This window comes from Nothobranchius furzeri, chromosome 2 (genome assembly GCF_043380555.1).
Source record: "Nothobranchius furzeri strain GRZ-AD chromosome 2, NfurGRZ-RIMD1, whole genome shotgun sequence".
Classification (NCBI taxonomy): domain Eukaryota; kingdom Metazoa; phylum Chordata; class Actinopteri; order Cyprinodontiformes; family Nothobranchiidae; genus Nothobranchius; species Nothobranchius furzeri.
Genome location: NC_091742.1, coordinates 81,782,500 through 81,809,876, shown reverse-complemented (window position 1 = coordinate 81,809,876; position 27,377 = coordinate 81,782,500). Strand labels below are relative to the sequence as shown.

The following is a 27,377-nucleotide window of genomic DNA, read 5'->3' as shown; positions in this document are numbered from 1 at the left end:
CGAAGCACCGGCGACTTTTGCAAACTACCATTTGACTCCCGGGTGTGGAGCGAGGACCTACCGGCTAAAGGGACGCTGCGGTGGCTCTTCCTGGCAGGATAACTGACCGGAGCTGCTCCTGCTCCGTTTAGTGGGCTCCACCTTTGGGAACGGGAAGTGAAGTTCGGTGAAACTTTCAGCTTTTGTCCTTCTGCTGTGTTTTGACTCAACTCCGAGGTAAACTCATTTCTTTGAACTGTTTGTGTTTCCTGTGTGTGTTAGAACTGAGAACAGCCCTCACGGACTCAGCAGAACTTCCGAAAGTGCCGTTCGGAGCGCCGATCAAAACTGCCTTTGAATATGATCAAATTTAAGAGTTCTTAGCTCATTATGTTCATTTTTGAGAGTTTAAAGTAGCATATTACTTTTTATCACTACTGATGAACTTTTGTTCAATTCGGCTTATGTAGTTTACCACAGAACCAAACAAAACGACTTTTCTAGACCGTTTTTGTACTTTTGTTTTCAAGGTTAAACGAGTCTGTGGTGTAACCATGGGTGTAACACACAGGACTTGCTTTGAATGGCCTTGTAATTAGAGTCTGGTGATCAGAAAAAAAAATCAGGGACATTATCAACAGCAGAGTGTCGGATTTAGTTTTTAAACAGGATTTATTTCCTGTCTGACAGCATGAACGGTATCAGGAGAGATGATGGCTCATCAGCTGCTGCTGCTGTGGTGCCACCCAAACCCATTGAGGAGGTGAGGGAATACTGGGTACATGGGGTTGCTTTGGGTCATGAATGACTGTAACATCTAATAAAGGTTCATGTTTATAACCAGGAGCTGGGAAATTCCATCACACACAGTCAGAACAGACAGGATCCAACCGTCTCACAGGTGAATGAGCACACCTGGACCTGAAAACAAAGTCGCTATGTCTGGTCATTATTTACATCCTTGTGTTTTTAGAAAAGTAAAACAAACTAGCTCATAAAGGCAAACGTGAGGTGCCACATACTCAAAAATTCTACCACTCAGATCCAATTTAAATATTTGTTCTTATTTTTTAAGCCACAGAGGTTGGGGGTGATGGGAGTTGTGCAGAAAGTCAACCCCTTCAAGTCTGCCTCCAAAGTAAAAGCACAGAGCACGATCTGTCTGTTTCAAAGTTCTTAACAGTGCACCAGGTTACGCTACTTGAACATATTGTCCTCTTATCCAGGCGGCGTCCTCCTCCACGGTCTGCAAAGCTCCACCCTCTGAATCACTAGAACGGGCAGCAGACCCCACACAGGTGAGATTTCACTAATCTGGCATCTCTTCAAGGAATGCAGCCCGCCTCAGAGTTTTTAACTCATCCCATGTTTAGAAGTGTTGGAGACATGTTTGTTTTTGTAAATCTGTAAACATCTGGACAATGTGTTGGGGGGTGACCCCCAGCACCAGCCTTTTGAAATAATAGCCCTATATCTGTTGAAGTGACACAGTCGTTAGGCGTTTTTGTGTTTACTGAAGTTGATCAGCTGTGGTGGCCATCTTGAAATGAGTTGACTTGTTGAGAGTTTCATTAAAATCTGTTCAGTGGTGGATGAGACAGTTGGCTAACAAGTACACAGACCCAGCCAAAAACAAGACCATCTGTTAACTAACTGCACATTATCCCCAAACCATGATACTTCCTACATTGTGCTTCTCAGTTAGTTTCCCCTTATTGGCCATCATCTTTACCTATGAGCTGATTGTTTTCACCTGCCACTTGACAAGCATGTTCCCTGTTCCACTATAAACTCATGCGACTCTTAACGACCGTAACCATCAGCAGGTCTCGTGGCAACACTTTTGGAGCTGTTTTTTTTTTTTTTTTTTTTTGCATCACATGCTTTAAATGTTGGACTGTACCCTGGGGCGTTCGCCACTGGTTCTCTATTTACTGTGGTGTTGTCACAACAGCTTAGACTGGAAACTGAGTCTACACTGGGGAAAGCTAAGTTTGAGATTAGACATCAACACATCATGAGTCCATGATTATCACCAAACTGTCAAATCACATTTAAAAGCATTAAAGCTGACTGACACCTTCTACAAATGCTCTGAAAACAGACATTAGGTTTAATACAATTGGTTAATATTAGAAACATAATTATTAACAGCTCTGATGTTTTCATGGAGCATCCCTAAAAGAGAAAATGTGTCAGAGCAAAATAAATTGGTTTTGTGATTATTTTAACACATAATATATCACATGATAATTAAACAATTAAGCTTTTAATTATTTTGGTCATGTCAACAAATTCAGCAAATATAAAACTGACAGACTTGAAAAAATGTTATGATTTTATAGTTTTTTTTTCTTCTCTAAAATGAAGGATGAAATAACGTACAGGGTGTTAGCAGGGGAAATGAGGTCCAGTTACAGTGGAATGTGAAAGTTTGGGCAACCTTGTTAATCTTCATGATTTTCCTGTATAACTTGTTGTCACGATAAAAAAAATCTAAGTTAAATAATAACATAGGAGACACACACAGTGATGTTTGAGAAGTGAAACGAAGTTTATAGGAATTACAGAAAGTGTGAAATAATTGTTTGAACATATTTAGGCAGGTGCATAAGGAAATGAACTCAATATTTAATAGATCCTCCTTTTGCAGAAAAAACAGCCTCTAAACACTGCCTATAGCTTCCAATGAGAGTCTGGATTCTGGCTGAAGGTATTCTGGAACATTCTTCTTTACTAAAAATCTCTGGTTCATTTAGGTCTGATGGCTTCTTCATGGACAAATCTCTTTAACTCACACCACAGATTTTAAATAATATCCAGGTCTGGGGACTGAGATGGCCATCCCAGAACGTTCTGCTTGCTCCTCTGCAGGAATGCATCAGTAGATGTTGAGCAGTATTTGGGGTCGTTGTCTTGTTGAAAGATTCAGCCCCGGTGCAGCTTCAGCTTTGTCACTGATTCCTGGACATTAGTCTCCAGAATCTGCTGATATTGAGTGGAATCCATGCGTCCCTCAACTTTAACAAGATTCTCAATCCCTGCACTGGCCACACAGCCCAGATCATGATGGAACTACCACCATGTTTTACTGTAGGTAGCAGGTCTTTATCTTGGAATGCCGTGTTCTATTTCCTCCATGAATAATGCCGCTTGTTATTGCCATTTAATTTTAATTTTTTTATGATCTTTTATTTCATTCACAATGTATAAAATAAACAAACAAATACAGGATACATTAACATATTGAAAAAAAAAACATTTGAATGAAAAGGTGCAGATAGAAGAAAAAATCATGATTTCTGCCCCTTTTTACGAAATAAAATTATCCGCCAAACAAACACAGTATAACCTCAGTCACTTTCTAATATTTTCACGTCTAATCTTTGATATTATAATTCTCCTTTTCATAATTACTAAATACATTAGATTTTATACATTTTTTAAATGTAGCAAGTGTAGTTGATTCTTTAAATTCCTTGTTAATGGCATTCCACAATCTTACACCATTTACAGAAATGTTACATTCCCTAACTTTGGTTCTGAATCTAGGTTTCTTAAAGACATCAGTTCCTTTTAACATGTACCCACTTACTCTCTTATGAAACATTTTCTGAATATTAGTTGGTAGATTACTCTTATTCGCTCTGTACATTATTTGCAATATTTTCCACTCTACCAAGTCAGGAAATTTCAGTATTTTGTATCTAATGAATAATTGATTAGTGTGATCTCTATAGTTACTGTTATTAATGATTCTCAATGCTCTTTTTTGCAAAATGCAATGGTTGTGTAAAAGTTTTGCAAGTGGCTCCCCAAATTTCTAAACAATAAAATAAATATGGTTCAATCAGTGAGTGATACAATGTTAACAACCCCGACAAATTTAGTAGAAACTTAAGTCTATATAATACACCTATGGCTTTGGCGATTTTCCCCTTTATATAACCTACATGTGATTTCCATGTGAGACTCTCATCTTTGAATTTCCATTCCATCTATCATTAAAGATACATCACAGCTTCTTCTACCATTAAACAGTATAAAGTTTGTTTTGTTCAGGTTCAGTGACATCTATTTATATCAAACCATTTTTTAATTTTAATCAATTCACTGTTTATCACTTGAGTTACTTCATGTGCATTTAATCCTGAATAAAACAATGTAGTATCATCCGCAAATAAAACTGCCAAGTAAATTCGACACATTTACCAGGTCATTAATAAACAATATGAACAGTTTAGGTCCGAGGACTGACCCTTGTGGCACACCATAATAAATATCTTTTAATTCAGATTTTGCATTATTTATTTGAACAAACTGTTTTCTATTGCGTAAATAACTATTAACCCATTGATGCGCCACCCCTCTTATTCCATACCGGTGTAATTTAAGAAGTAACCTAGAATGATCAATGACATCAAATGCCTTTTTTAATTTAAGTTCAGCGTCTAATTTAACTCCCAGGCTGGTGATAACAAACCCCTCAAACGGGGCCAGGGGAGACGTATCATAAAGGCCTGGCGTTAGGTTGGAACACAACAATTCCAGTTGATCTGGGTTTGAATTGAACCAGCAAAGCATTGTCTCAGTGATAAATACACCTGACAATCATCAGCATATAAAGCCTAATTTATACTTCTCTGTCAGCTCCACGAGGGAGGCACGTACACACAGACGGAGACGTTTTGCCTTCAGACTTCTTTGTCAAAGCAATTCCCCGCCAGAACAACAGAGGGCGTAGCCTTGTTCTGTGGTATCTGGTCCAAGATAGTGCGTTTATATAGTGTTTATACTGTGTTTTTTTGCATTTAAGGGACTTTTTAACACGAACAAATTTGTGTCTCATTCACCTCCACCTCTTCATGCGCTCACCACCTCGTTCTAAACACTTGTTTCCCATCATTTCCTTCCACAAATAAAATGCTTGGTGCGTATCACTCCTCATGACTTTTCACTCCTCCAGTCACGGGGGAATAAAACGTTCATATTTTTAGAGTTTTTCTGTGAGGGTTTCTTCAAGCTCCGTGTTTGCAGCTAGATATCTTCAGCTCTCCATGTTTTTGACGGCGCAATGGCAGCACTGGCGTCCCGACCAATCACAAGCTTGCGCTCTCAGTCTCGTCGGGCGGATGTTTAGAAAAGAGAGCTCGACTCCGTCCACCCTTGCGAGCCTGCTGGAGAGCCCTTGAAAGGACGGATAATGGCGTTGCGTGTGTCCGTTCCGGCGTAGACGGAGAAATATAAATTAGGCTTAGGGGACATTTACCCCTGTGTTTGAGAAAAAGGGTGAGGAGGTAAAGAGAATAAAGCAGGGAACCAAGAATTGATCTTTGCGGTACACCCCAGTGAAGGTCAGTACTTATTGACAAAATGACCCATCCTAGCAGAAAAACTCCTCCCCAAAAAGGACTTGACTCGTTGTGGGGCAACTTCTTTCATGCTCACCCAGTTCTCCAGGAATATGACACTTTACCCACAGTAGACATCAAGAACATTTAGATACTGGGATTTTTTTATGCCCACTAATTATCAAAAAGAATCACCTGCCACCTGTAGTGCTTACATACAGCACCGCTGGGCAGGCACAGCGGGTTATTGAGGAGGAAACTACTAATCCTGTTAAAGAGGTCTTAGAATGGGGTCCGTGTCACCTTTGGTTTATAGGCTTTATTTAGTGTGACCAAAACTGTGTTTCAGAACCCTGGGATGCTGAAAGGAGTCCTACAGAAAGTCAACCCATTCAAGTCCACATCACAGGTAACCTCGGGGCTCCCGCTGATAATCTACGTCAGACCGGAGCATTGTTCACTCACCTGGATTTCTCTCATAGGTGTCTAACAAAACACCATCCGCGGAGTCACTGGAGCAGGGGAATGTTCCAGAATCGGCTCGGGTAGGAAAAGGCTCCGCCTGCCTGACATTTTTCCTTCATTTGTACAATTCTTTATGACTGTTTACTTTACAGTTTGATTCTAATCTCAACATTTCACCATATTTCTTGACATTTATACCTTTTAAAAGTAGACATTTTGACTTTATCATGGATATTTTAACTCATTACATTTCAACTTTTAGTTTCAAAACTAGAAATTAAAAAAAAATCTTCCCATTTAATCCTTTCTTCTGATTGGCCCCAAAATGCTGCTTTAGGACATGACTATTAACAAATTAACAAATAGCCTAAAAAGCCATCCCAGTTACAGGAAGTTTGCCAAGTTTCTTTTATAATTAACATTTTCGTGTTGAAGTTGCCAACAAGTGCTCTAGCTCATCCTCAAGAACCTGCAGTCCCAAAAGAGGCTGCTAATGAGCCTGAAAGCCAGCAGGTAAATACTTAGTTTGATCGTTGGCACTAATCTGTGTGCTACGCTGGGATTTAATCCAACACATGTGATTCATCTTCATCAGAATCCGGGGGCGATGAGGGGCCTGATTCAGAAAGTCAGCCCGTTCAGATCCTCCCAACCAAAGGTGCAGTGTGTTCTTATCTCTCTTTTTGTTTATTTTTTCTAAGATAGTGACTAGGGTTGTCACGGTAACCGGTATAGCGGTAGACCCCGGTAAAAAAGTTGACAGTAAAAATAACCGTCCAGTTTTTAAAAAACTAAATTATCTCGGTGGGTTTACCGTGGCCGCGGTTTCGGTGCGGTGACCCTTACCAGCCACCGTCGCTTCTGCTGAAGTTCCCGCGGCGCGCACACGCACTTTTTAGTTTGCAACTGCACCAAAACTTTGAAGCTGTAATAATGGCCGAAGGAGGAGACGGCAGCGCCCATGACATCCATCAGCCCTCAAAGAAGACTAAATCGGAAGTATGGGCATATTTTGGATTTCTGAAAAATGCTGAGGGACAGTTAATAGAAGACTGCTATCCCGTTTGCAGAACGTGCAGGAAACAAGTGTCTGCAAAAGGCAGCAACACTTCGAATCTAATGGCACATCTGCGTGACCATCACCCACGTCTCTACAGCCAGTGCAAGGTAAGTTAACATTAGCATTTTAGCTTAAATGCATGATGTGAGGACTTTTGGCTGAGGGAGAATACAACGAGTCACTATATACTGCAGTCGCAGCGTCCTCTGCTAGCATTTAAACCGTGTCACGGACACCCGTTGCTGGATGAAGCATCTTATTTGTTGATGATGAAGAGAAATATACAATTAGTTCCTTGTCATTGATTTGTTTACTTATTCAATGCCATTTATACTTGAACATTTGGATTTGATTACATAGTGTAGTAGTTATTTTAGTAATTTGTTTAAAGTGGCTATTTATTTTAAATACATATTTTTTAAGGTTGACTTGTACAGTGCTCAAGTCAAGTGTGGACTGGAGTTTTAGATTTTCATTTTGATAATGAAGAAATCAAGTATATGAGAAAACAAGTGGTGTTTCTTTGATTTGTTTACAAATTGTTTATGTTTTGAATGTTTGGATTTGTTTAATTTAAACCTGCACTGACTACTGTAACATGTTCCAGAAAAAGAAGCTATTTGTTCCTTTACTTGTGAAAAGTTGCACTTTAGCTAAGGCTTTGTGTTATTTTAGGTTTAATAAACACTGTTAAACCTTTTCAAAACTATTTCAGTTTGTGTAGAACAGGACTATCAATGCTTTCTGAACATATGCAACACCGTTTAAAAAATGCCGCGATAATACCGAAAACCGTGATAATTTTGGTCACAATAACCGTGAGGTAACATTTTCATACCGTGACAACCCTAATAGTCACACAACATGGCCAAATTATTCCTTTAAGTATTCCCATCATGCTGAGTTTCTCCTTCATCTCTCAGGACCTTCAGCCTCTACATGGTGACGTCTCCTCCAGCAGCAGGAGCTTAGTGGACAACAGCAAGGTCTCAGAGAAAGAGGTCGCTGGATTCTACTAATTAATTTCCCTGCTTCCTATAGTTTATCAAAATAAAGTGGTAAAAAGTAAACAGACAGAAATAGTGGACAGTAGAATCAGCAGCTGATGGATGGAGATATGGAAATTATATCAACACCACTGAGTTTTATTTTGAACAACTGTTGTTTGAGACATTCTGTTTTAGTGTCGATGTGAAAAATGAATAGATCAACATAGTTCCTGTTGTGGCCACTAGAGGGCAGCAAAGTATATGTTTAAGTCTAAACAAGGACCGTTTCATAATTTATTTTTATCAATTTAACCAGATGAGTCGATTGAGAGCTCATTCTCATTTACGACGACGATCTGGCCAAGAGGCAGCAGCAACAGACACATAGCTGATAACTTTTTATAGAAAACATATGTTTGACCCTGTTTATTCTCTTTGGCCCTGTTGAACTGTAGCAGTTAAAAATGTTTAAAACACATCATGTGCTTTTTTTATTTTTTATTGTAGAATCCTGGAGTGTTGAGAGGAATGATGCAGAAAGCAAACCCGTTTAGGTTAAACACAAAGGTAATCTGTATTTAGAGTCTCAAGACTTTTTTTTTATTCCACCTTTGTTATCTGGATTAGCTGGACCTCTTAGAAATACAAAATGATGTGCAATGGTCCCCCGTTTATCATGGGAGTTATGGTCTTAAAATTGCAGGTAACTTAACACTTCCACACTTTTCTCTCGTTTAAACACTGTCAAAGTTAAAATCTTTGTACGTTTGGAAGCAGAACACAATGCACTGTAAAAAAAAGGCATGAAAAATTGCACAAAAAATCTTTAAAACTGCGAGGCCGCAAAAGGTGAACCGTGTTATAATGAAGGATGTGCAGTGAGAGGTGGATCCAGGAAGTTGTACATAGGGTGGCAATGTTGGATCTCCTCATTGAAGAATGTGAAAATACCCTTTATGTTATCCATAGAAACACTTTAAACTATTTGTTATGTCATTATTTCTACTAAGAAAACAAAGACAATTTTTAGGTATAAATGGAGAAAAAGAGGTTCCATAAAATAAATACGGAAAACCAAACCAGAAAAACTAGGACTTTTTTAAGGTGTATTTTAAGGACTTGAAAGTAGGCTTAAAGCAGAAAACCTGAGTTTTTTGTTAGAGGACACCATCTAGAGGCAGAAAAATGTATTGCACCTTAAGCCCCTCCCCTAATTACAGCTAGAAGCAACACTTCTCGTTGGTGAACATGCACCGCTAGCTGGCCAGAGCTGCCCCGCCAAAAACAAGGTCACCACCTGGATTTAACAGAGCATAAAGGTACAAGCCTCCTATTGGATAATTACTGCATCTTTCGGTTGACAACAAGTTATTTAACCCCAACTGGTGCAGTGGGTTGCTTCTCCATTCTTAAAGCTGCTTTCCGAAGTTTTCTCCTTTCAGAAATTATGTATGATTTGTCAGATATCCGTAAAAGTGATTATCTCATCATGTACTGTGATATAATGTAAGCAATACATCTTTTTTTTTTTTGCTAAGCACCCCCCTTCCCCTGCCCCCAGAGCTCCATGCAATGGGAAACTGAGCGCCGGCCAGAACTAACCAATAGCGTTAGACTACCGCTTACCTGCTTCATATTTAAGGAAGTACCTCAGCTGATGCAGAGTTGATGAACTTTTCATGGACAAGTAAGTCTCTAAAATATAAATATATGAGAACATAACGTGACATGAGAATAATACTCATAAAACAATGTGTTTTAGCTCCGTTTGTCGGCTACAGAAGCACCTTTATAACCAGAAACGTGAAGTCGCCATCTAAAAAAAAAATATTTTTTGTGTGATATGCTTGTCAGCCACTAGATGGTGCCATCGGATAATAGAAATACTCCGGAAAGAAGCTTTAAACAACCATATGGAAAGACACATCTGGTGGTCGTGGAAAAGATGTTAGTCTGTGCGAGAAGGGTCAGATCATTGGCATGCATCAAGCAGAGAAACATCTACGGAGATTGTAGAAAAGACTAAAACTGGGTTAAGAATTGTCCAACGCATCATTCAAAACTGGTCTAATGAGCAGAGTCCAGACCTTAACCCCATAGAAAGTTTTTGGGATGTGCTGGAGAAGGCTTTGTGCAGCGGTCAGACTCTACCATCATCAATGCAAGATCTTGGTGAAACATTAATGCAACACTTGATGGTAATAAATCTGGTGACGTTGCAGAAGCTTATCGAAACAATGCTACAGCAAATGTGTGTCGTAAGCAAAGCTAAAAGCGGTCCAACGAAATATTAGTTTTCTTCTTCGTAGCAATATATATATCTATACCTACTTGCTCATAAGAAATGTCGACAACTCTGCTCTGTAACCAACAGCTGTATGTAAGTGTATCTCTACTGCTATTGGCTAATGCTGAGCGGCGCTCAATTCAATTCAATTCAATTCAATTCAAGTTTATTTATATAGCGCCAAATCACGACAAGCTCAATTCAGACTACTACTATTCTCCTACAGGTGGCAGAGACCAACTCGTCAGCTCCCGCTAACAAACCTGAGGTACAGAAAGCACTTTTTTCCTTCAATTAAATGTTTCTACGTTGATGATGCTTCTCTGTTATTCATGCAACTTCTCATCCATCAGGATGGAAACAGTGAGACCTCCAGCAGCTCTGAGAGCTTGGATGGTGGCACAATAGAAAAATATGTAAGAAAACGTGGAAACTACTTCTATATTTGACTGAATAATGTCCAGATGAAGATGAAATGTGAACTTTTTAGCTGCTCTATTGTGAGTAAACCAGCTATAGCGTTAGCTGAATTACTGTCTGATCTCATGACCTGCAAACATCACATTACACAGATCCAATAGGCCTGCACTTTTAGTGATGTGTATCAGTTATTGCACTTCATAGACAAACACTTATGGGAAACACATAAAAGGTTGACTGGAATGTGGAATATCTCGTGTGTGTGATGCGGAACAAATGCTAGTAATGTGGGACCTTTAGGGGAAATAAAGAAGCTTTAGGTAACTTTAAAAGGACTTTTCTTGTTTATGGTTTCATCTAATTAAATGTTATCTGTAGATTTAAAGTAAATATTCTCTCCAGACTATTTGGCATGCTGATGCAGACGCCAGCAGGGAGGTGACAAGTCAAACCACGGAGATGCCGGTAAAAACCTAAATATACTGCCATTTTAACACACTTTTATATCAGCTGTCTCGCTGTGGCTAATTTGAATATTTATCCTTTTTTACAGACTTTTATTTTGAAAAGGATTCTTCCTACAGCGCTTTTCAGATCAGAAAAGAAGGTAAAACCAGTGAATTTCCTACATTTATTGTTGTAGATGTAGAGCCTATGCCTATCAGCTTGCTGCACGTCAAAAAGAGGAGTGATTATTCTCTGATCCCATTTGATATGTAAAGTAGCAGCTACACTGGGGAGAAGAGGTTCTGCAGTGGAGTCATACATATGACTTGTGTCTTTTTAGTTATACATTTTTACAAGCTAATGTCATGTGACAAACATGGTGGAAACACACATAATTATTTATTGTTTACATCGAAGTACAACGTGTGTGTGAGGTGTAAGGCAAAGTAGATAAGTTTTATAGCCCTTACATGATAGATGACTAGCACTTGTATGGCACCTTTCAGAGTCAGAGGACTCCAAAGCACTTTACACTACAGTGTCTGAACTTATAGGGCTTTCACATCTGGGTTATCGGTGATCAGCTGACAGGTATTTTAGACCTGCTCTACGGCGTTCAGCCGACCCAACACACCCGTTACCGACTGATTAGCTGGCTAAAGTTCATGCCTGCCTATAGAGAGACCCTCTGATTGGCAGGTAGAATCAGCCAGTCGAGGTTTTCCACATTCGTCATTCATCATCAGTCTGGATGCGGTGGGGTGAACGTCCTCCAGCCGTGGGACCATGAGGACAGTCTGCTGTGAGGAGCACGCAGCAGTCTCGGGCAGAGTGTAGGAAGCCAAGGGCATCATATCAGAGTTTCCAGAAGCAACACAGCTGGTCACTGTGATATTTTTTTTTTTCAAAAACCTTTATTAACAATTTTTAAACAAACAACCAAACAGTTATTTGAAATAAATGTACATTTATTGCTGCTTTGTCTAAACGTTTTAGAGCATCAACTAATCATCCTAAAATGAACTAATTTCATTAGAAAATACGTATTTTCAGAAAAAGAACTTGAGCCTTTTCTCCTGCAGCAATGACTTATGGGTAATACCCTTGACCGAGGTCCACATCGCTGCGGACTTGGGTGAGGTGCAGATTAAGGGTGCAATGGGGGCGTGGTCAACTTCCGCACTTGAGAATCAGGACACCCTACGCACTCGCACCCCTGACCGGGAACGCGCAATTGAAGGGCATAAGGGTGCAAGTGCGAGTATTGGGATTGGGCCTTAGACCCGCTGCCATGTATTTTAGACCTGATATTTATGTATTTTAGACCTGATATTTATGGTTATATGTTATGAAACTGCCAATATTTTTTCAACAACTGGGTATCTTTTAATTCATTTGCAACAACATTTCGATGGATATTTCTAGAGATTAATGGTAAAAACTACACATTTAAATAAACTATTCCAGAGAAATAATTTTAACATAAGTTGTGTCTGGAGCTGTAACCAATCTTGAAATAATCTCTCTAATTCCTAGAATGATATAAGTACATTTTTCTAAACTTCTCTCTGAATACTTTCTGGAAAATGTGATTTTGAGGCTCTTATTTTGAAGGCTTGAATGAATTTCACCTCAGAGTGATACTTATGATTATTTAGTTTAGCCAGTAAAAGCACAGTCATAAACATAAATCAGATTAAAAATGAATGCATTTGACTGTTCTTGAAATATTCTACAAGTTGGACTTTTTACCTATAATTACACTTCATCTCTACTTAATTCTGGACAGTTTTTGACATTTTTGATTAAAATAAAATGAGAAAATTGCAAAAAGAATTTTCTCCCACATGCCTCAGTTCTCTACAGCGTTATATAATCCAGATAGACTGATTTACCAGCATTAATTATATAACTCCACCCTGCTAATTATGATAGACTCTTCCAGTAAATAAACGAGTTATGCTTGTTTATATAGTGTGTTCTTTGCTAACAATCCATTCAAGAGCTTCTCTGACTAAAGGATGTTCTGTTATAAAGATCAGACCTTGTCTTTTATCTTGTTTAAAATAAAAATAACATCTTGTTCGAGCTTGACCCCGTGCTTGTGTCACAGGGATGTTTTAGTGTTTTTTTTCCCCATCTTGGGTTACTGTGTACTTCCTGGTGCATCTCGCATACCTCAGTAACAAAACCTCCTATATCTTTTTCTTCAAAGGCTATAATTATTATGACAGGTGATGAGGTAAAGATGATTTTCTCTTTGTGACACAAACTTACAACGTTATGAAGTGCTCCACGGAAACATAAAAGGTGATTTCTCTGTGAGCCGCGTTTTGAATACCGATCAGTATGAGTAAATGGCACGAAAGGCCTTTGCAGTGACACAAGTTGAATAGTTTTTTAAACTGCGTCTCTGGTTATGATGCAGTTGAAGGGATTTCTTTGGCCATTTTGAAGCGTTTCTGTATAAAGGTTATCTATAGTGTTAAGGGTACAGCGGTAAGCATAGGTTAGGTGTGTATCGCAGTTTTGGGTTAGGGTTCAACATCTTAGCAGTACAAAAAATTCCCTTTAACTGTTTATTAGTCACTCACAAATTGTAATTCTTTATATTTGTTCTTAGGTTGAATTAGGAACTTTTACGACCTTGTTGTATGTAACTCCTGGATGGGATCTATTTGGCTACCTGTAATCTGCTTTAACTTCCGATTACAAAAAGTATATACATGAAATGTGGTCATGTGTTTACATCAGCAGCACTTCCATTAAATCTGGTTTAAAGGTTTTCAGATAAACCGCCACTCTGATATTTAGGACTTTGGACAATTAGTTTTACTCTGCTTTGGCCTCAGCACTCCGACTATAGCGCCCTATGCTTGTAGGAGGTGATGAACATTTTTAAAATGATACTGTATATTAGCAGTTAAATGGAAGAGAACGGCAATCACAAATGAAACGCCTTTAAATCCCTCTAATGAGGCTAGTTTTATCATTTTTGAACTAACTGAAGACTCGGTGGACTCCTGAGCAACCAGAAGTCAAAGCACCAGTGGGCAACAGCAAGGATGTGACTCATGAGATCAGCTGTTCGAAGCTTTTGAGCATCAGATTATGATGTTGACATTTCTGGATTGAGTAACTTGGATGATATATAAGAATGGTAAATGACATGTAGAAGTTCAAAAGTGAAAGGAATAGATTATTCGTTTTTTTTTATTTGCTGTTGCTACAGACCTTTGATGTTCTAAACTCAAACAAATACTCATAAAAATATCACAGAAACCACTGCTCTCTATATAGGCTTAATTAAACATTTCTTCTGTCATGTATCACTAAGACATTTTCAGCTTTTTTTTTTTTTTGTCTCTTAGGAAGAGAAAGTTGAAGTTCAAACACTCCAGCTTGCTGAAGTACCCATACCAGGTGAAGGGACACGGCTGGAACCTCTGGATGTACGTTTATGGTGCTTATGTCTGAATCAGAATAATTCAGCACATCTGGGTTTGACCCTTTAATGTCCACACAGAGAAACAGACAGGTTAAAATATCGTTTAAGGTCATTTGTGAGGGAAAATCACTTGACTTATAATTCAAATTTCTCTATATTGGGACAGTTTTGTAGTTCATTGGCTATTTTTCCACTTAAAGGAGTAACATATAAAAATTTTACAGTGGCATAAGCACAAAACAGTCTAATGTCTCAATCATGTTGAAAGAAAAGTTGCATTGTGACACTTGTTTATTTTTAAGCATGGACTGCAGTACTCAGTTTTGACCACAGGATGTCATTCTTCTTTCATGCACCTTTAAGTTAAAGGCATGCTTTAATGAGATGTATGGAGTAAACAGAACATTGATGAGTCTGGAAACAATTCCTTTTCAGGATGAAGACGGCCTCTTGGCATGGTGGGGAACTGTTCAAGGTGAGTTAGATTTCTTGGCAATGCTCTTTATTTCAAATGAAACTAATGCCTTGGCATTAACAATTTGGTGTTGCAGGATGGGATGAGTGGAACCAAGCAAACCAAGATGATGAAGCTGAAGAGTATGTAAAAGGAATGACTCAGATTTAACTTTCAAGTATTTAAAATAGAGTATAGAGCATGCTTTTGGTTGTCATTTTAATGTATTTTTTTAAAATCTCCAATCCTTTTGCTAGAGTGGTTGAACAGGCTGCTGATCGAGTGTTCCTGGCCAGTCGTCTTTTTGTCCGTTTATTCAATCAAAGGGGCGCGTCGCTCCAGCAGCGCATCCTGGAGCTCCTTAACTTGGCCGACGCCGCCGACAACTTCCACAAGAAAACTGTCACAGCCAGTGTGGGTGGAGGGTTGGCGAGCGTGGCTGGGTCTGTCACTACCATCACTGGCCTAATCCTGGCTCCATTTACAGCGGGAACGTCGCTCATTGTCACGGCGGTGGGTATCAGCATAGCTACAGCAGGTGGTCTGACGTCCGCGTCGGCCAACATCACAGACACGGTCCATTCAAAGACGGACCGAAAGAAGGTGGAGAAGATGATTCAAGATTACCAGAGAGAGATAAAGGACATCAAAGAGTGCCTAGACTTTTTACAGGTGAGAACATGCAGACAAGGTTGTTGATACCATTTCACAATGCAAACATTTTCCAAGCTCTTACAAACTAGGATTTCGATATTAAATTCTCCTAAAACTCTGTACTGGAGTGTTTCTAATTGAAATACAGAAACTCATTAAAATGACTTGACATTAAGAACCTAAAATCTTGTTGCTTTTTTCTGATTATCTACCTTGCAGAAAGGGATGGAAACACTCGAAGATTGGAACTTTGAGAAATACACAGAAAGCATCTCAAACAAGTACTTAAACCAGAATGTCAAACACGTCATGAAGGAGGGCGGTCGAGCCGGCAAAGCTTTAGTGATAAACACAGAGACCCTGATCAATACCGTCCAGGTCCTTGGTGTCGCTGGTGGCGCTGCTAAAGCCGCTCAGGCGATGAGCGTCACCACTGGAGTTATGTCTGGTCTCTTCTTGGCCCTTGACATGTTTTTCCTGGCAAAGGACTCCATGGAACTAAAGAAGGGAGCCAAGACTGAGTTTGCTGCTAAGATCCGGGAGGTTTGTAAGGACCTTCAGGATGGTCTGCTGGAGCTGAACAGAATCAAAGAAGAGCTGCAGAAAACTATGGAAGGGATAGAGGTGGAGGTTGAAGAGGAAAATGAAGAGACGTTGAAGTCTGATTTGAAGAAACTGAAAATTAAAGAATAGTTTTCAAGCAGCTTAAACCAAAACCATCGAGAGCTAAAAATCAAAAGCAATCAACAAGCAATATAGTGTCAAGGAACTCTGACAATCTTCTGCTGTTCATCATCTTACTACAGGAGTCCCCCAGGGCTCAGTACTGGGACCTCTTCTCTTTGCCATATAAGCCACATCACTGGGTGAGATCATTCGATCACATGGTTTCTACCACTGCTACGCCGATGACACCCAGCTCTGTCATTCCCACCTGATGACCTCACAATCTCTGCACAAATCTCGGACTGTCTTTCTGACATATCAAGATGGATGAAATCCCATCATCTCCAGCTCAACCTCACGAAAACTGAATTACTTGTCATCCCAGCAAAACCATCCATACAACACTATATCTCAATCCAAAATGATTCCCTATCTCTGGCTCCTTCAAAGGCAGTTTGAAACTTGGATGTTGTGATTGATGACCGGCTGACCTTTAAAGATCACGTTGCCTCCGTCGCTCGTTCATGCCACTTCCCACTGTATAACATACGAAAGATCAGATCATACCTAACACAGTATGCCACCCAGCTCCTGGTACAATCTACTGTCATCTCCCACCTCAACTACTGCAATGCCCTTTTAACTGTTCTTCCAGCTTGTACTGTGAGACCTCTTCAAATGGTCTTCAATCAGCCATAAAGAGTACATGTCACCCCTCTGTTCATTGAGCTCCATTGTATACCACAGGCTGCGCGCATCATATTCAAATAGCTATTACTAACATACAAATTCCTGGATGGTACGGCTCCCATCTACCTGAATCCTCTTGTAAAGGCTTACGTCACGGCCTGGCCACTCCGGTCATCAAAGGATCTTCGGCTAGCAGTGCCTACACCACCCTCAGGACAATCCAGACTCTTCCTTGTCGATTTTCAAGAAACTCCTGAAGACCCTGCTCTTCCGAGAGCATCTTCTAAACTAGCACCCTCCCAGCACCTGTCGCACACTCCATGTTTACCTCCCTCTATGATTGATTATGCTGCCTCACTGCAATCTAGGATATACACACCCAAACACACCCACATCACCCCACTTCTCCTCCAGCTTCACTGGCTGCCAGTCAACTTCAGGGTTCATTTCAAGATCCTGGTTCTGGTCTATAGGGCCTTACATGGACAAGCACCATCTTACATTGGTGATCTTCTTAGTCCCTACACCCCCAGCAGGTCCCTGAGGTCCAGTGATCAAAGCCTACTGGTTGTGCAGCACCAGGCTAAAGACCAAAGGTGACAGATCATTTGCTGCTGTGGCCCCCAGACTCTGGAACTCTCTCTCCCCTGAGCCTGAGATCAGTGGACTCAGTGAACTCCTTCAAAAAGCAGCTGAAGACTCACTTGTTCAAGCTGGCTTTTGTGTGACCTTCTTCACCACTCTCTCTTTATTCTGCTCCCCCCACCTATTCCACCTTCCTCAGGATCCACTGATTTCCCTCTTTCCTATTCACTCTCTCTCTTTCTTAACATTTTTTTTAATCACAATTGTCTATTTTTGCTCATTTTAAATATATTTTTAAACATTTTCTAAATGCTTTTTTTTATATTTTTACATTTTTTTGTTTTTGTGAAGCGCCTCGTGATTTTTTCTTGAGAGGAGCTATAGAAATGATATTTTCTTCTTCTTCTTCTTCTTATACTGAATAGTGTTTGCTGTTGGCCCCAAGGGCAGCCTGACAGCTTGATTATCACCTGTAAGTTGCTTTGGACAAAAGCGTCTGCTAAATACATAAACATAAACTCGTAGTTTTCACTGTTACTGTTTCTGCATTTCACCCCATAAGAACCCCGGTGTCACAGCCCATTTCAAGCATCTGCAAAATATGTGATGTACTATCCATGTATTTATCAAAAATTATTTAACTTCTTTTTTTTCTGGAATTTATGTATTTCTGGAATTTATGTATTTATTCCAATCTGTTTCTATTTTAAAAGAAGCTAAGGTAAAATGTTAAAAAAGTAGTTCTTTATTACTAAAGTATTTTATATATAGATCGTTTAATGTTCTTCACCAGCTGTTACTTTATGGTGGATTTCTGTTTTCTCTCTAATAAAAGCAGACTTGTTTACCTGTCTGTTCGTCATAAGACAGGGCCGTGGTGAAACGCTGGGACCTGTTACTTGGCAGAGAAAGGACAAGGTTTAGAGGTAAAATATGCGCGTGGATAAGGTGTGCTCTCCGTGTGCTCACACTGTGGCTGTATGCATGAGCAATGGAAAATTGTAGACAAACCTCATTCTTAAATTCCTTTTGCATAAATCGGAATCTCCCTTTTCAGATGTGCCCAAGCTGTTTGGTACATGAAAGAGCTCCGAATACCTTGTGGACGGATGACTAATGATTCCCGTACCCTTGATTGACAAACTATGTCTGATGAATGTCAGCTTAACATTTCTCTAACCTTGCTTTAAATGAAACATAAAGGTTAGATGAAGGCAATGTCTTTGATTTTTAGACATTTAAGGATTAATTTACATGTCGTATTTCAGCAGCAATCCAAAGTAAAATACACAAATTTAAAGAAACTTCAACCTGACACCACCACCAACTACAGCAGTTATTTTTACAGGAACTTCTCCAAAAGTTTAACATGTCATCGCCAGCAGCTAAAATTGTTGAAAGAACAATATAAATTCAAAAGACAGATCAAAGAAGCGATCAAGATAAGGAGACATGGATCCAGGGCCATGAACAGAGATGGAGTATACACGCTGGACCAGTCATGGGACATTGTGATCAACGGAGAAGACACGGGTAGTACAGGGCAATTTCGTCCTCTGCTGATAAACAGAAGTGACACCACCAACATCGGTGATAGCTCTGATGAAGGTGGCAGTAGACATCTAAACGTGCCAGCAAAGGTAAAAACGAAGCTTTTTTTTTTTGCACTGTATGAAGAACCACAAAAAAAAACATGGTGATTGAGAAGTCTTAATTTTAAAAAAAGTTCTCAGCAAGATTTTCAGCGATGGGCTAATGGGTGATGATGAAACCAGCGATAAAGATCTGAGGATGAGGCATCCTAATCTGCTCCAGCAGCTAAATAAACTGTTTAAGATAACGTTAGCTTGACAGTTAAGGTTTTGTTTTACATAGCTAATGGTGCGTTCACTTTCTCCTCAGAAATTCCTTCTTCCGAGTAGGAAAAATAAACTGTTTGAGAATGAACGGCAAAAGGAACGAAGATACACAGTATATTTAGTTCACAGCAAAGATGTTTGCTTCAGTGTAATTTGTAGTTTATAAAACTACAAGGACCCGCCATCACACAGTTTGTCCAGATGAGAAAGGAGAGGAAAAGGAGTACATTGAGCTGGGTTTAGTTTGTGGAACACCACAATATTATAATAAAAACTGTTGTACGGTATCAAAGTTTGTTTTAGTTTCATTTGTAGTTCATAATATATGGTCTTCTCATCAGAGTTATTCCAGAGGGCATAGAAGAGGATTAGGAGTACATGGAGCTGGGTTTGTTTTTGCATGATTTAGAAACAGTTGTTGTTAAAGGTTTTCTTAATGAAGAATTTTATACAACACTGATGAAAAAATACAAACAGTTGTATCATGATATTTATCAAATATGGTTCTATATTGGAAAAATTATATATGTAATTAAAAAAGTGATTTAAATAATTATTTAACACTCAAAAGTATCAAAAATTGGCACTGTTATGTATCGGTATCGATTCGTGGGTACTGGGAATTGGCACAGTATCGATTCAAATGACAAAGGTACACATCCCTATTTACCACCGCAAAACTAAGTCTTACACCCAGGGCCGCTTCAAGGCTACACAACATGACATCAGGACTTAACTACCTAAGGGCAAGTGCTCATCAAGAACTTATGAAAAAACGAGATATTCAAACTTTACCACTGACAAACCAGCTGTCTGCAATATTGTCACTCATTATATAAACTAGCCTTTCCAACTGGATGTTTATCTTTTGGTTATAGCTTGAGGAAAAAACACATTGTTCAGAACTGAATGCTGAACAGTCACCGTAATGGGAGGTCATGGGAGGGTCAAACTTATTAACTGTAACTGTCTATTGTTGCTTAATGAGCTGAAATTACCATTGCATACCTATCCTCCTACCTCCCAAGGAGTTGTTGATGCCGTTAGGTCTTATTGTGTCAGAATGGTCATTTTAATTAGATGAGGATGGTGTGACCTAGACTGAAACTGTTTTTGAATTCGGTTCAGAGCTGCATTGTAGGTTCTGGAAAGGTGAAATATGAGGCCTCCTCCTATGTTTAATGTAGGTCTTTAACATTTGACATAGATTGCTTCCTTTACTCCTCTCTCAAACCATCTATCTTCTCTGTCCAGAATGTGTACTTCGACATCTTCAAAGTGTGTCCCTTGTCCTTCAGGTGTAGGTGGACTGCAGAGTCTTGACTTGAAGGGGTGGTGCTCCATGCTCTTGTGTAATTGTTGTTGAGTTTCAGTGGATGGGAAAGAACTACACCAACAGATGAGGAGGCCTTGTGCTTTCACCTTTCCAGTACCTACAATGCAGCTCTATGCGTAATTCCAAAACATTTTCAGTATAGGTCACACCGTCCTGCATCTAATCAAAACAACCATTCCAATAGGATTAATGATATCAATGACTCCACGGGGGAAGGGAGGAGGGGTATTCATATGTAGTTTCAGCTAGTTAAGCAACAACAGACAGTTACAGTTTACGAGCTCGACCCCTCTATATTCCAGTCTGATTTGACAAAGCTCCTTGGATGAGAAGTTAAACGACTTCAAGAAATCTTTGGAGTATATAATAAATGTTTTTAAGACATAATTGTTAGATTATATTGTTTGCTGATGAAAATCTCCTTCGAGCTTAAGTAACTCAAGAAAATGTAGTCACAGTTAAAACCTGCATCTAGTCAATGACTAATAAAGTAGGGGTGCAGCTAAAGAAAAGCAACGAACAAGCCTTGGTTTTGTGTTGTGTTTTGTATATCTAATCCTGGCTGGTTACAAGCATAATGTCAGACAGAAAGGCTGCTTTGACATGTCATGGTTTCAAAAGCACTAAACCCTCTACGATTATACACACTCTAAAATTGCTGTGACACTTTTAAAAAAGAAAATTAAGATATTTCAGATGTGTCAGGTGTCCCGTGTCTTACAGTTTAAATAGTTACATGTGCTGATCAGGTCTCAGGCTTTCACCTGCAAGTCTCTTGGATACATCAGAGACAGAGAAACTACGAGTTGTACCTGAGAATAAAATCTACAAAGGATCTTCATACTAGGAAAATCTTTTTGCCCCAGGATTTACTTCATCCATTTTTTGCACTGAAGTCAGAGGAATCAACAGGTATTTTTCTTAACTGAATTAAATGTTGACAGTTTTGTTTATGTAAAATAGATTATTAAGAAAAATTGACAAGTCATTTTCATAATATAGTTACAATACTTTGACCCTTGTAAAAGATTTATCTCTTTATTGCTAGGTTTTTGCAATTTTAATTAGATATACTTTACAAAATGATTGTTTTAAATATTGGTTTAATTCATACCATAAAAAAGTATTTTAATATTGATCTCAATTACACAAAAGAAGGATTTGTATCCAAATAATGTTTATTTTATAGGGGAATCTTCATGTAATTAAGTTCATTTATTTCAGTAATTGAACCTAACAGGGGAAATTAATATACAAGATTCATTACATGGAAAGTGAGAAATTTAAAGACTTTATTTGTTATAATTTTGATGAATATGGCATACAGCTCATGAAAACCCCAAATACAAAATCTCATTCAATTAATATATTGCGAAAAGGTTCAATATTCTAGGAAGATGGTTCTTGAGCCTTTAAGTAAGTAAATTTTATTTCTATAGCACTTATCACAGACATAGAATCACAAAGTGCTTCACATAGATCAAAACAAAATAGTCATAAAATCATAAATAGATTAACATCATATAATCAAAATGCTCTCAAAACAGAATTAGATTAACATCAGAAAAAATAAAGTCATTAAATTATAAATTTTCATAAACAGATGAAAGATTAAAAATTGGAGTTAAAAATAAGAAAATAAAAGGTTTAGTTAAAAGCAGCTTTAAAATAAAAGGGTCTATAACTGTTTTTTTAAAAGTGTCCAGACTGTCAATGCTGTGTAAGGATAAAGGAAGATCATTCCAGAATCGGGGTGCAACAGTCTGGAAGGAGCGATCATCTTGACTTTTGTATCTGGTCTTTGGATCTTCTAGAAGGTTCTGGTGTGTGGACCTGAGAGCTCGGTTTGGAGCATAAGGCTTTAACAGTTCAGTAATATAGGGAGGAACATGACCATGTAGAGCATTGAAAGTTATAATCAGGATTCTAAAATGCTCTATTGGGTAACCAGTGGAGAGACATTAGAATAGGAGTGACTTGTGCTCTTCTGTTTGCTCCAGTTAGGAGCCTCGCTGCAGAGTTCATGCAGCATGAGTTAAATGGTCTCTCAGTCTAAGATGAATCATTGAAATAATTGAGCATTTGCATGATATTCATATTTTTTGAGTTCCATCTCTATATTGACCAAATATTTGTTGATCAGTCACTTTACCAATTGTAAGATTTAGAAATGTCACATTGCTAAATATTCTCGCTGAGATCTACAGGTCTCAAAATTAAGTGAAGCAAAAGGTTTATCCTTTCATAAAACCATATCTTCCTTCTATGTAGGTATGGATTACAAACTGATCCTCAGTGTCCTATTTGTGACTACCAATCTCACCATAGCTACAACCACTACAGAGGCATCAGCAGTTGGGACCAATTCTGCCATATCAACTTCTTCAACATTAACAGTGGGGTCTGCTGGGTTAACTAATCCCACCAGTTCAACAGTTGCAAACACTACAACTGGGTTAGCAGTGGTGACCAATCCTGCCATGTCAACAACTACAACAATGGCGGGGTATTCTGAAGCAACCAGTCCCTCCAGTTTAACGACTACAACAACAGGAGGTTCACCTTTGGCAACCAATAACACAATATCAACAGCAACAGCTGGGTTTATTGGGCAAATACATCCCATCAGTTCAACAGCTACAATCGCCACAGGTGGGTCAGCAATTGCAACCAATTCTGCCACGTCAACATCTACAACAACAATTGGGTCAGTTGGGGCAACTAATCTTGCAATTTTAACAACAATAATAGGGTCAACTGGTGCAACCAATCCTACAACAATGGCAGGGTCTCATGAAGCAACCAGTCCCAACGGTTTAACAAGTACAGCAGTACTGGGGTCAGCTGGTGCAATCAACTTTGCATCATCATCAGTTACAACAACAACAACATTGGGGTCTGCTTGGGTGACAAATTCTGCCATAACAACAACTACAACAACAACTGGGCCAGCAATGGCAACCAATCCCGCCATGTCAACAATTACAACCACTAAAGGGATTTCAGCTGGGGCAACAAATCTTGACACATCCACAACAAAAACAACAATGGCATCAGCTACTGCAACCAATCTTGCCATCTCAACAACTAAAATGCCACCTGGGTCATTTGGGGCAACCAATAATGCTATGTCAACAACAACAATAGCAGGGTCAGCTGGTGCAACCAATCCTGCCATGTCAACAACTACAAACACAGCAGGGTCTACGGGGGCAACCAATCCTGTCAGTTCAACAATTACAACCACTACAGGGGGGTCAACCGGGGCAACAAATCTTGCAATTTCTGCAACAAATACAATCGTGGGGTCCTCTGGGGCAATCAATCCCACCAGTTCAACAACGACAACAACTACAGAAGGGTCAACTGGCGCAACCAATCCTGCCATTTCAACAAGTAGAATAGCAACTGGATCAGTTGGGGCAACCAATCCCACCAGTTCAACTACTACAGGCGGATCCGCTGGTGCAACCAATCTTGCCATGTCAACAACTACCAAAACAACAGGGTCTTCTGGGGAAACCAATCTAACCAGTTTAAAAACTACAACTACTACAGAGGGGCCAGCCGGTGCAACCAATCGTGCCATTTCAACAACCACAAAAACAGCAGGGTCTATGGGGGCAACCAATCCTGTCAGTTCAGCAACTACTACTACTACAGGGGGGTCAGCTGGAGCTACAAATAGTACCATGTCAGCAACAAAAGCAACACTGGGGTTCTCTGGGGTAACCATTCCCACCAGTTCAACAACTACTACTGCAGGGCCAGCTGGTGCAACCGATACCTCAACAAGTAGAACAACAGCTGGGTCAATTGGGGAAACCAATCCCATCAGTTCAACAACTACAACCACTACAGGGGGGTCAGCTGGAGCTACAAATATTATTATGTCAGCAACAAAAACAACAGTGCGCTTCTCTGGGGCAACCAATCCCACCAGTTCAACAACTACAACTACCCCAGCAGGGCCAGCTGGTGCAACCGATACTACCTCAAGTAGAACAACAGCTGGGTCAGTTGGGGCAACCAATTCCACTAGTTCAACAACTACAACCATTACAGGGGGGTCAGCTGGAGCTACAAATATTATGTCAGCAAAAAAAACAACAGTGGGCTTCTCTGGGGCAACCAATCCCACCAGTTCAACAACTACAACTACCCCAGCAGGGCCAGCTGGTGCAACCAATACTACCTCAACTAGTAGAACAACAGCTGGGTCAGTTGGGGCAACCATTACTACCTCAACTCCTAGAACAACAGCTGGGTCAGTTGGGGCAACCAATCCAACCAGTTCAACAACTACAACCACTACAGGGGGGTCAGCTGGTGCAACCGATACCTCAGCAAGTAGAACAACAGCTGGGTCAATTGGGGCAACCAATCCCACCAGTTCAACAACTACAACCACTACAGGGGGGTCAGCTGGAGCTACAAATATTATTATGTCAGCAACAAAAACAACAGTGGGCTTCTCTGGGGCAACCAATCCCACCAGTTCAACAGCTACAACTACTCCAGCAGGGCCAGCTGGTGCAACCGATACTACCTCAAGTAGAACAACAGCTGGGTCAGTTGGGGCAACCAATTCCACCAGTTCAACAACTACAACCATTACAGGGGGGTCAGCTGGAGATACAAATATTATGTCAGCAACAAAAACAACAGTGGGCTTCTCTGGAGCAACCAATCCCACCAGCTCAACAATTACTACAGCAGGGCCAGTTGGTGCAACCAATACTACCTCAACTAGTAGAACAACAGCTGGATCCGTTGGGGTAACCAATCCCACCAGTTCAACAACTACAACCACTACAGGGGGGTCAACTGGAGCTACAAATATTATGTCAGCAACAAAAACAACAGTGGGCTTCTCTGGGGCAACCAATCCCACCAGTTCAACAACTACAACTACTACAGCAGTGCTAGCTGATGCAACCAATACTACCTCAACAAGTAGAACAACAGCTGGATCAGTTGGGGCAACCAATCACACCAGTTCAACAACTACAACCACTACAGGGGGGTCAGCTGGTGCAATCAATTATTCCATGTCAACAATTACAACTACAGGGTCAAATGGGCTGATCAGTGCAACCACATCAGTACCAGGAAACACTACAGCAACAGCTTTGGCAACATCTTCAATCCCAGTATCAATTCTTGTGGTGAGGGTTTCAATTCAATTCAGTTTAATTGTATAGAGTCAAATCATGACAAGAGTCGTCTAAAGGCACTTCACAAAGTAAACATTCTAATACAGTTCAGTTCATTAGTCCAATCAGTAAAAAGTTTCCTATATAAGGGATCTAAAATACACAAATTGATTTTAATTGATAAAAGTCCTATGGTCATCAAAAATATGTTTAAGTTCTTCACACAAGTTCCCTCTCATTTAGCAATTTAAGCAGCTTTATTGTTGAGATTTTGAGTACGTTCCAGAAAGAGTCATTTCAGGCTCTGTCACTAAAGCTGTTTTTACAGGGCCATATGCGTTTGCAAAATGGGATTTGCCGCGGCTCCCTGGGAAGGATTTTGGCATTTATAGTGGCAAAGCTGAAGCTAGAATAAACTGCTATCTGGCACCTCTCAAACCAAGATGGGATGAAGGGAGGTCGCTGGGCGGCCTCCCTGCATGTGACGTACAGGGTCGCGCATTCAGCGTCAGACGGAAGACACGTCAGACTGATGAAATTTCTTTTTCAGGACCTTTAGCTTTGATGTGACCTGCTTTTTATCCCGCTTGATGCCCCGCTCAGCCAGTGTTTTCACCACTCTGTCGAACAGCTGGCTGTCTCTCACCGTCCCCGTAAAAAGGCGACACTCTGTAATGATGCAATGGTCTGTCTTATAAAAGAGGGTTAATAGGCCTTTTCCAGCGGCACTACTCAGCATGAGTGGGGAGGGTTTGGTTCAGTCTGGCCTCTTTTCCCCAACAGCACTGTTTGGTATTTTCCCCCTACTCTTAAGTCCCTGTTCTGTTGTGGTTCCAAGGGCTGAGCCATGCTGACATCACGACTGTTGACTGCTGATTGGCTGGGGCGGATTCACTGGTTTCTCCAGTTTTCTGGCTGATGCTTCTGCAGTCATTTCCTGGTTCAGAGTCTGAAAAAATGCCATAAAACTGAGCTGAATGTTCAACATCACCATTTTTGTGCTAAGCTGTGTTTCTGTGTAGCATACAATGTTGGGCATCTTACACTGAAAAAGTAATTAGTTATAGTTACAAATTAATTTTTCCTAAAAGTAAATGAGTTAGTAACTCAGTTACCACATTGTAAAAGTAATTAGTTACTTAGTAAAGTAACTGTGACATTACTTTTGTGTGACCTTTGTCATCACCCTCTTCTTACTCTGCTCTTATTCCACCTTTCCCGAGATCCACCGATTTCCCTCTTTCCTATTCATTGTCTCACTCCCTTTCCTGACATTTTTAATCAAAAACATTTTTCTTCTCATTTTAAACATATTTTTAATAAGTTTTTATGTTTAAATTTTTTGTTTTCATGAAGCGCCTCGTGATTTTTACCTTGAGAGGTGCTATATAAAAGATAGTTTTCTTTCTTTCTATATGTTCGAACAGTTAAGTTCTATAATATCTATAACGTAAAAGACTTTTGTAACTGAATGTTGTATCGAGAATGAATATTTCCAACATCTGATTTGTTCGTTCAGTAAGGATAGTAC

The 27,377-nt window shown here is 39.8% G+C and overlaps 1 protein-coding gene across 2 annotated transcripts; it reads left to right on the top strand.

Annotated features, from left to right (window-relative positions):
• The first annotated feature begins 33 nt into the window (after window positions 1-33).
• LOC107376956 (uncharacterized) lies at window positions 34-18,342 on the top strand. 2 transcript variants are annotated; one of them, XM_015946298.3, is made up of 20 exons: window positions 34-216; window positions 670-742; window positions 824-880; window positions 1,055-1,117; window positions 1,206-1,277; window positions 5,680-5,739; window positions 5,813-5,875; window positions 6,231-6,308; window positions 6,391-6,453; window positions 7,779-7,856; window positions 8,352-8,411; window positions 10,358-10,399; window positions 10,485-10,547; window positions 10,954-11,016; window positions 11,105-11,158; window positions 14,370-14,450; window positions 14,882-14,921; window positions 14,998-15,043; window positions 15,158-15,572; window positions 15,774-18,342. In XM_015946298.3, exons 2-20 carry the CDS (start codon window positions 671-673, stop codon window positions 16,245-16,247), a joined length of 1,944 nt encoding a protein of 647 aa, XP_015801784.3. In that variant the 5' UTR covers window positions 34-216; window position 670; the 3' UTR covers window positions 16,248-18,342. The 2 variants fall into 2 exon arrangements, with proteins under 2 accessions (XP_015801784.3, XP_070404169.1); XM_070548068.1 differs by lacking the exons at window positions 34-216; window positions 670-742; window positions 824-880; ... (4 more) ...; window positions 6,231-6,308; window positions 6,391-6,453 and adding an exon at window positions 6,460-6,962.
• The last annotated feature ends 9,035 nt before the right edge of the window (window positions 18,343-27,377 follow it).

What these genes read in the sequence shown, in the direction of transcription:
- LOC107376956 (XM_015946298.3), top strand. Translation starts at nt 671, where the DNA reads ATGAACGGTATCAGGAGAGATGATGGCTCATCAGCTGCTGCTGCTGTG. An exon ending in ATGTTCCAGAATCGGCTCGG is followed by an intron (nt 5,876 to 6,230) that starts GTAGGAAAAGGC and finishes TTCGTGTTGAAG; the next exon opens with TTGCCAACAAGTGCTCTAGC. An exon ending in ATGGTGGGGAACTGTTCAAG is followed by an intron (nt 14,922 to 14,997) that starts GTGAGTTAGATT and finishes TTGGTGTTGCAG; the next exon opens with GATGGGATGAGTGGAACCAA.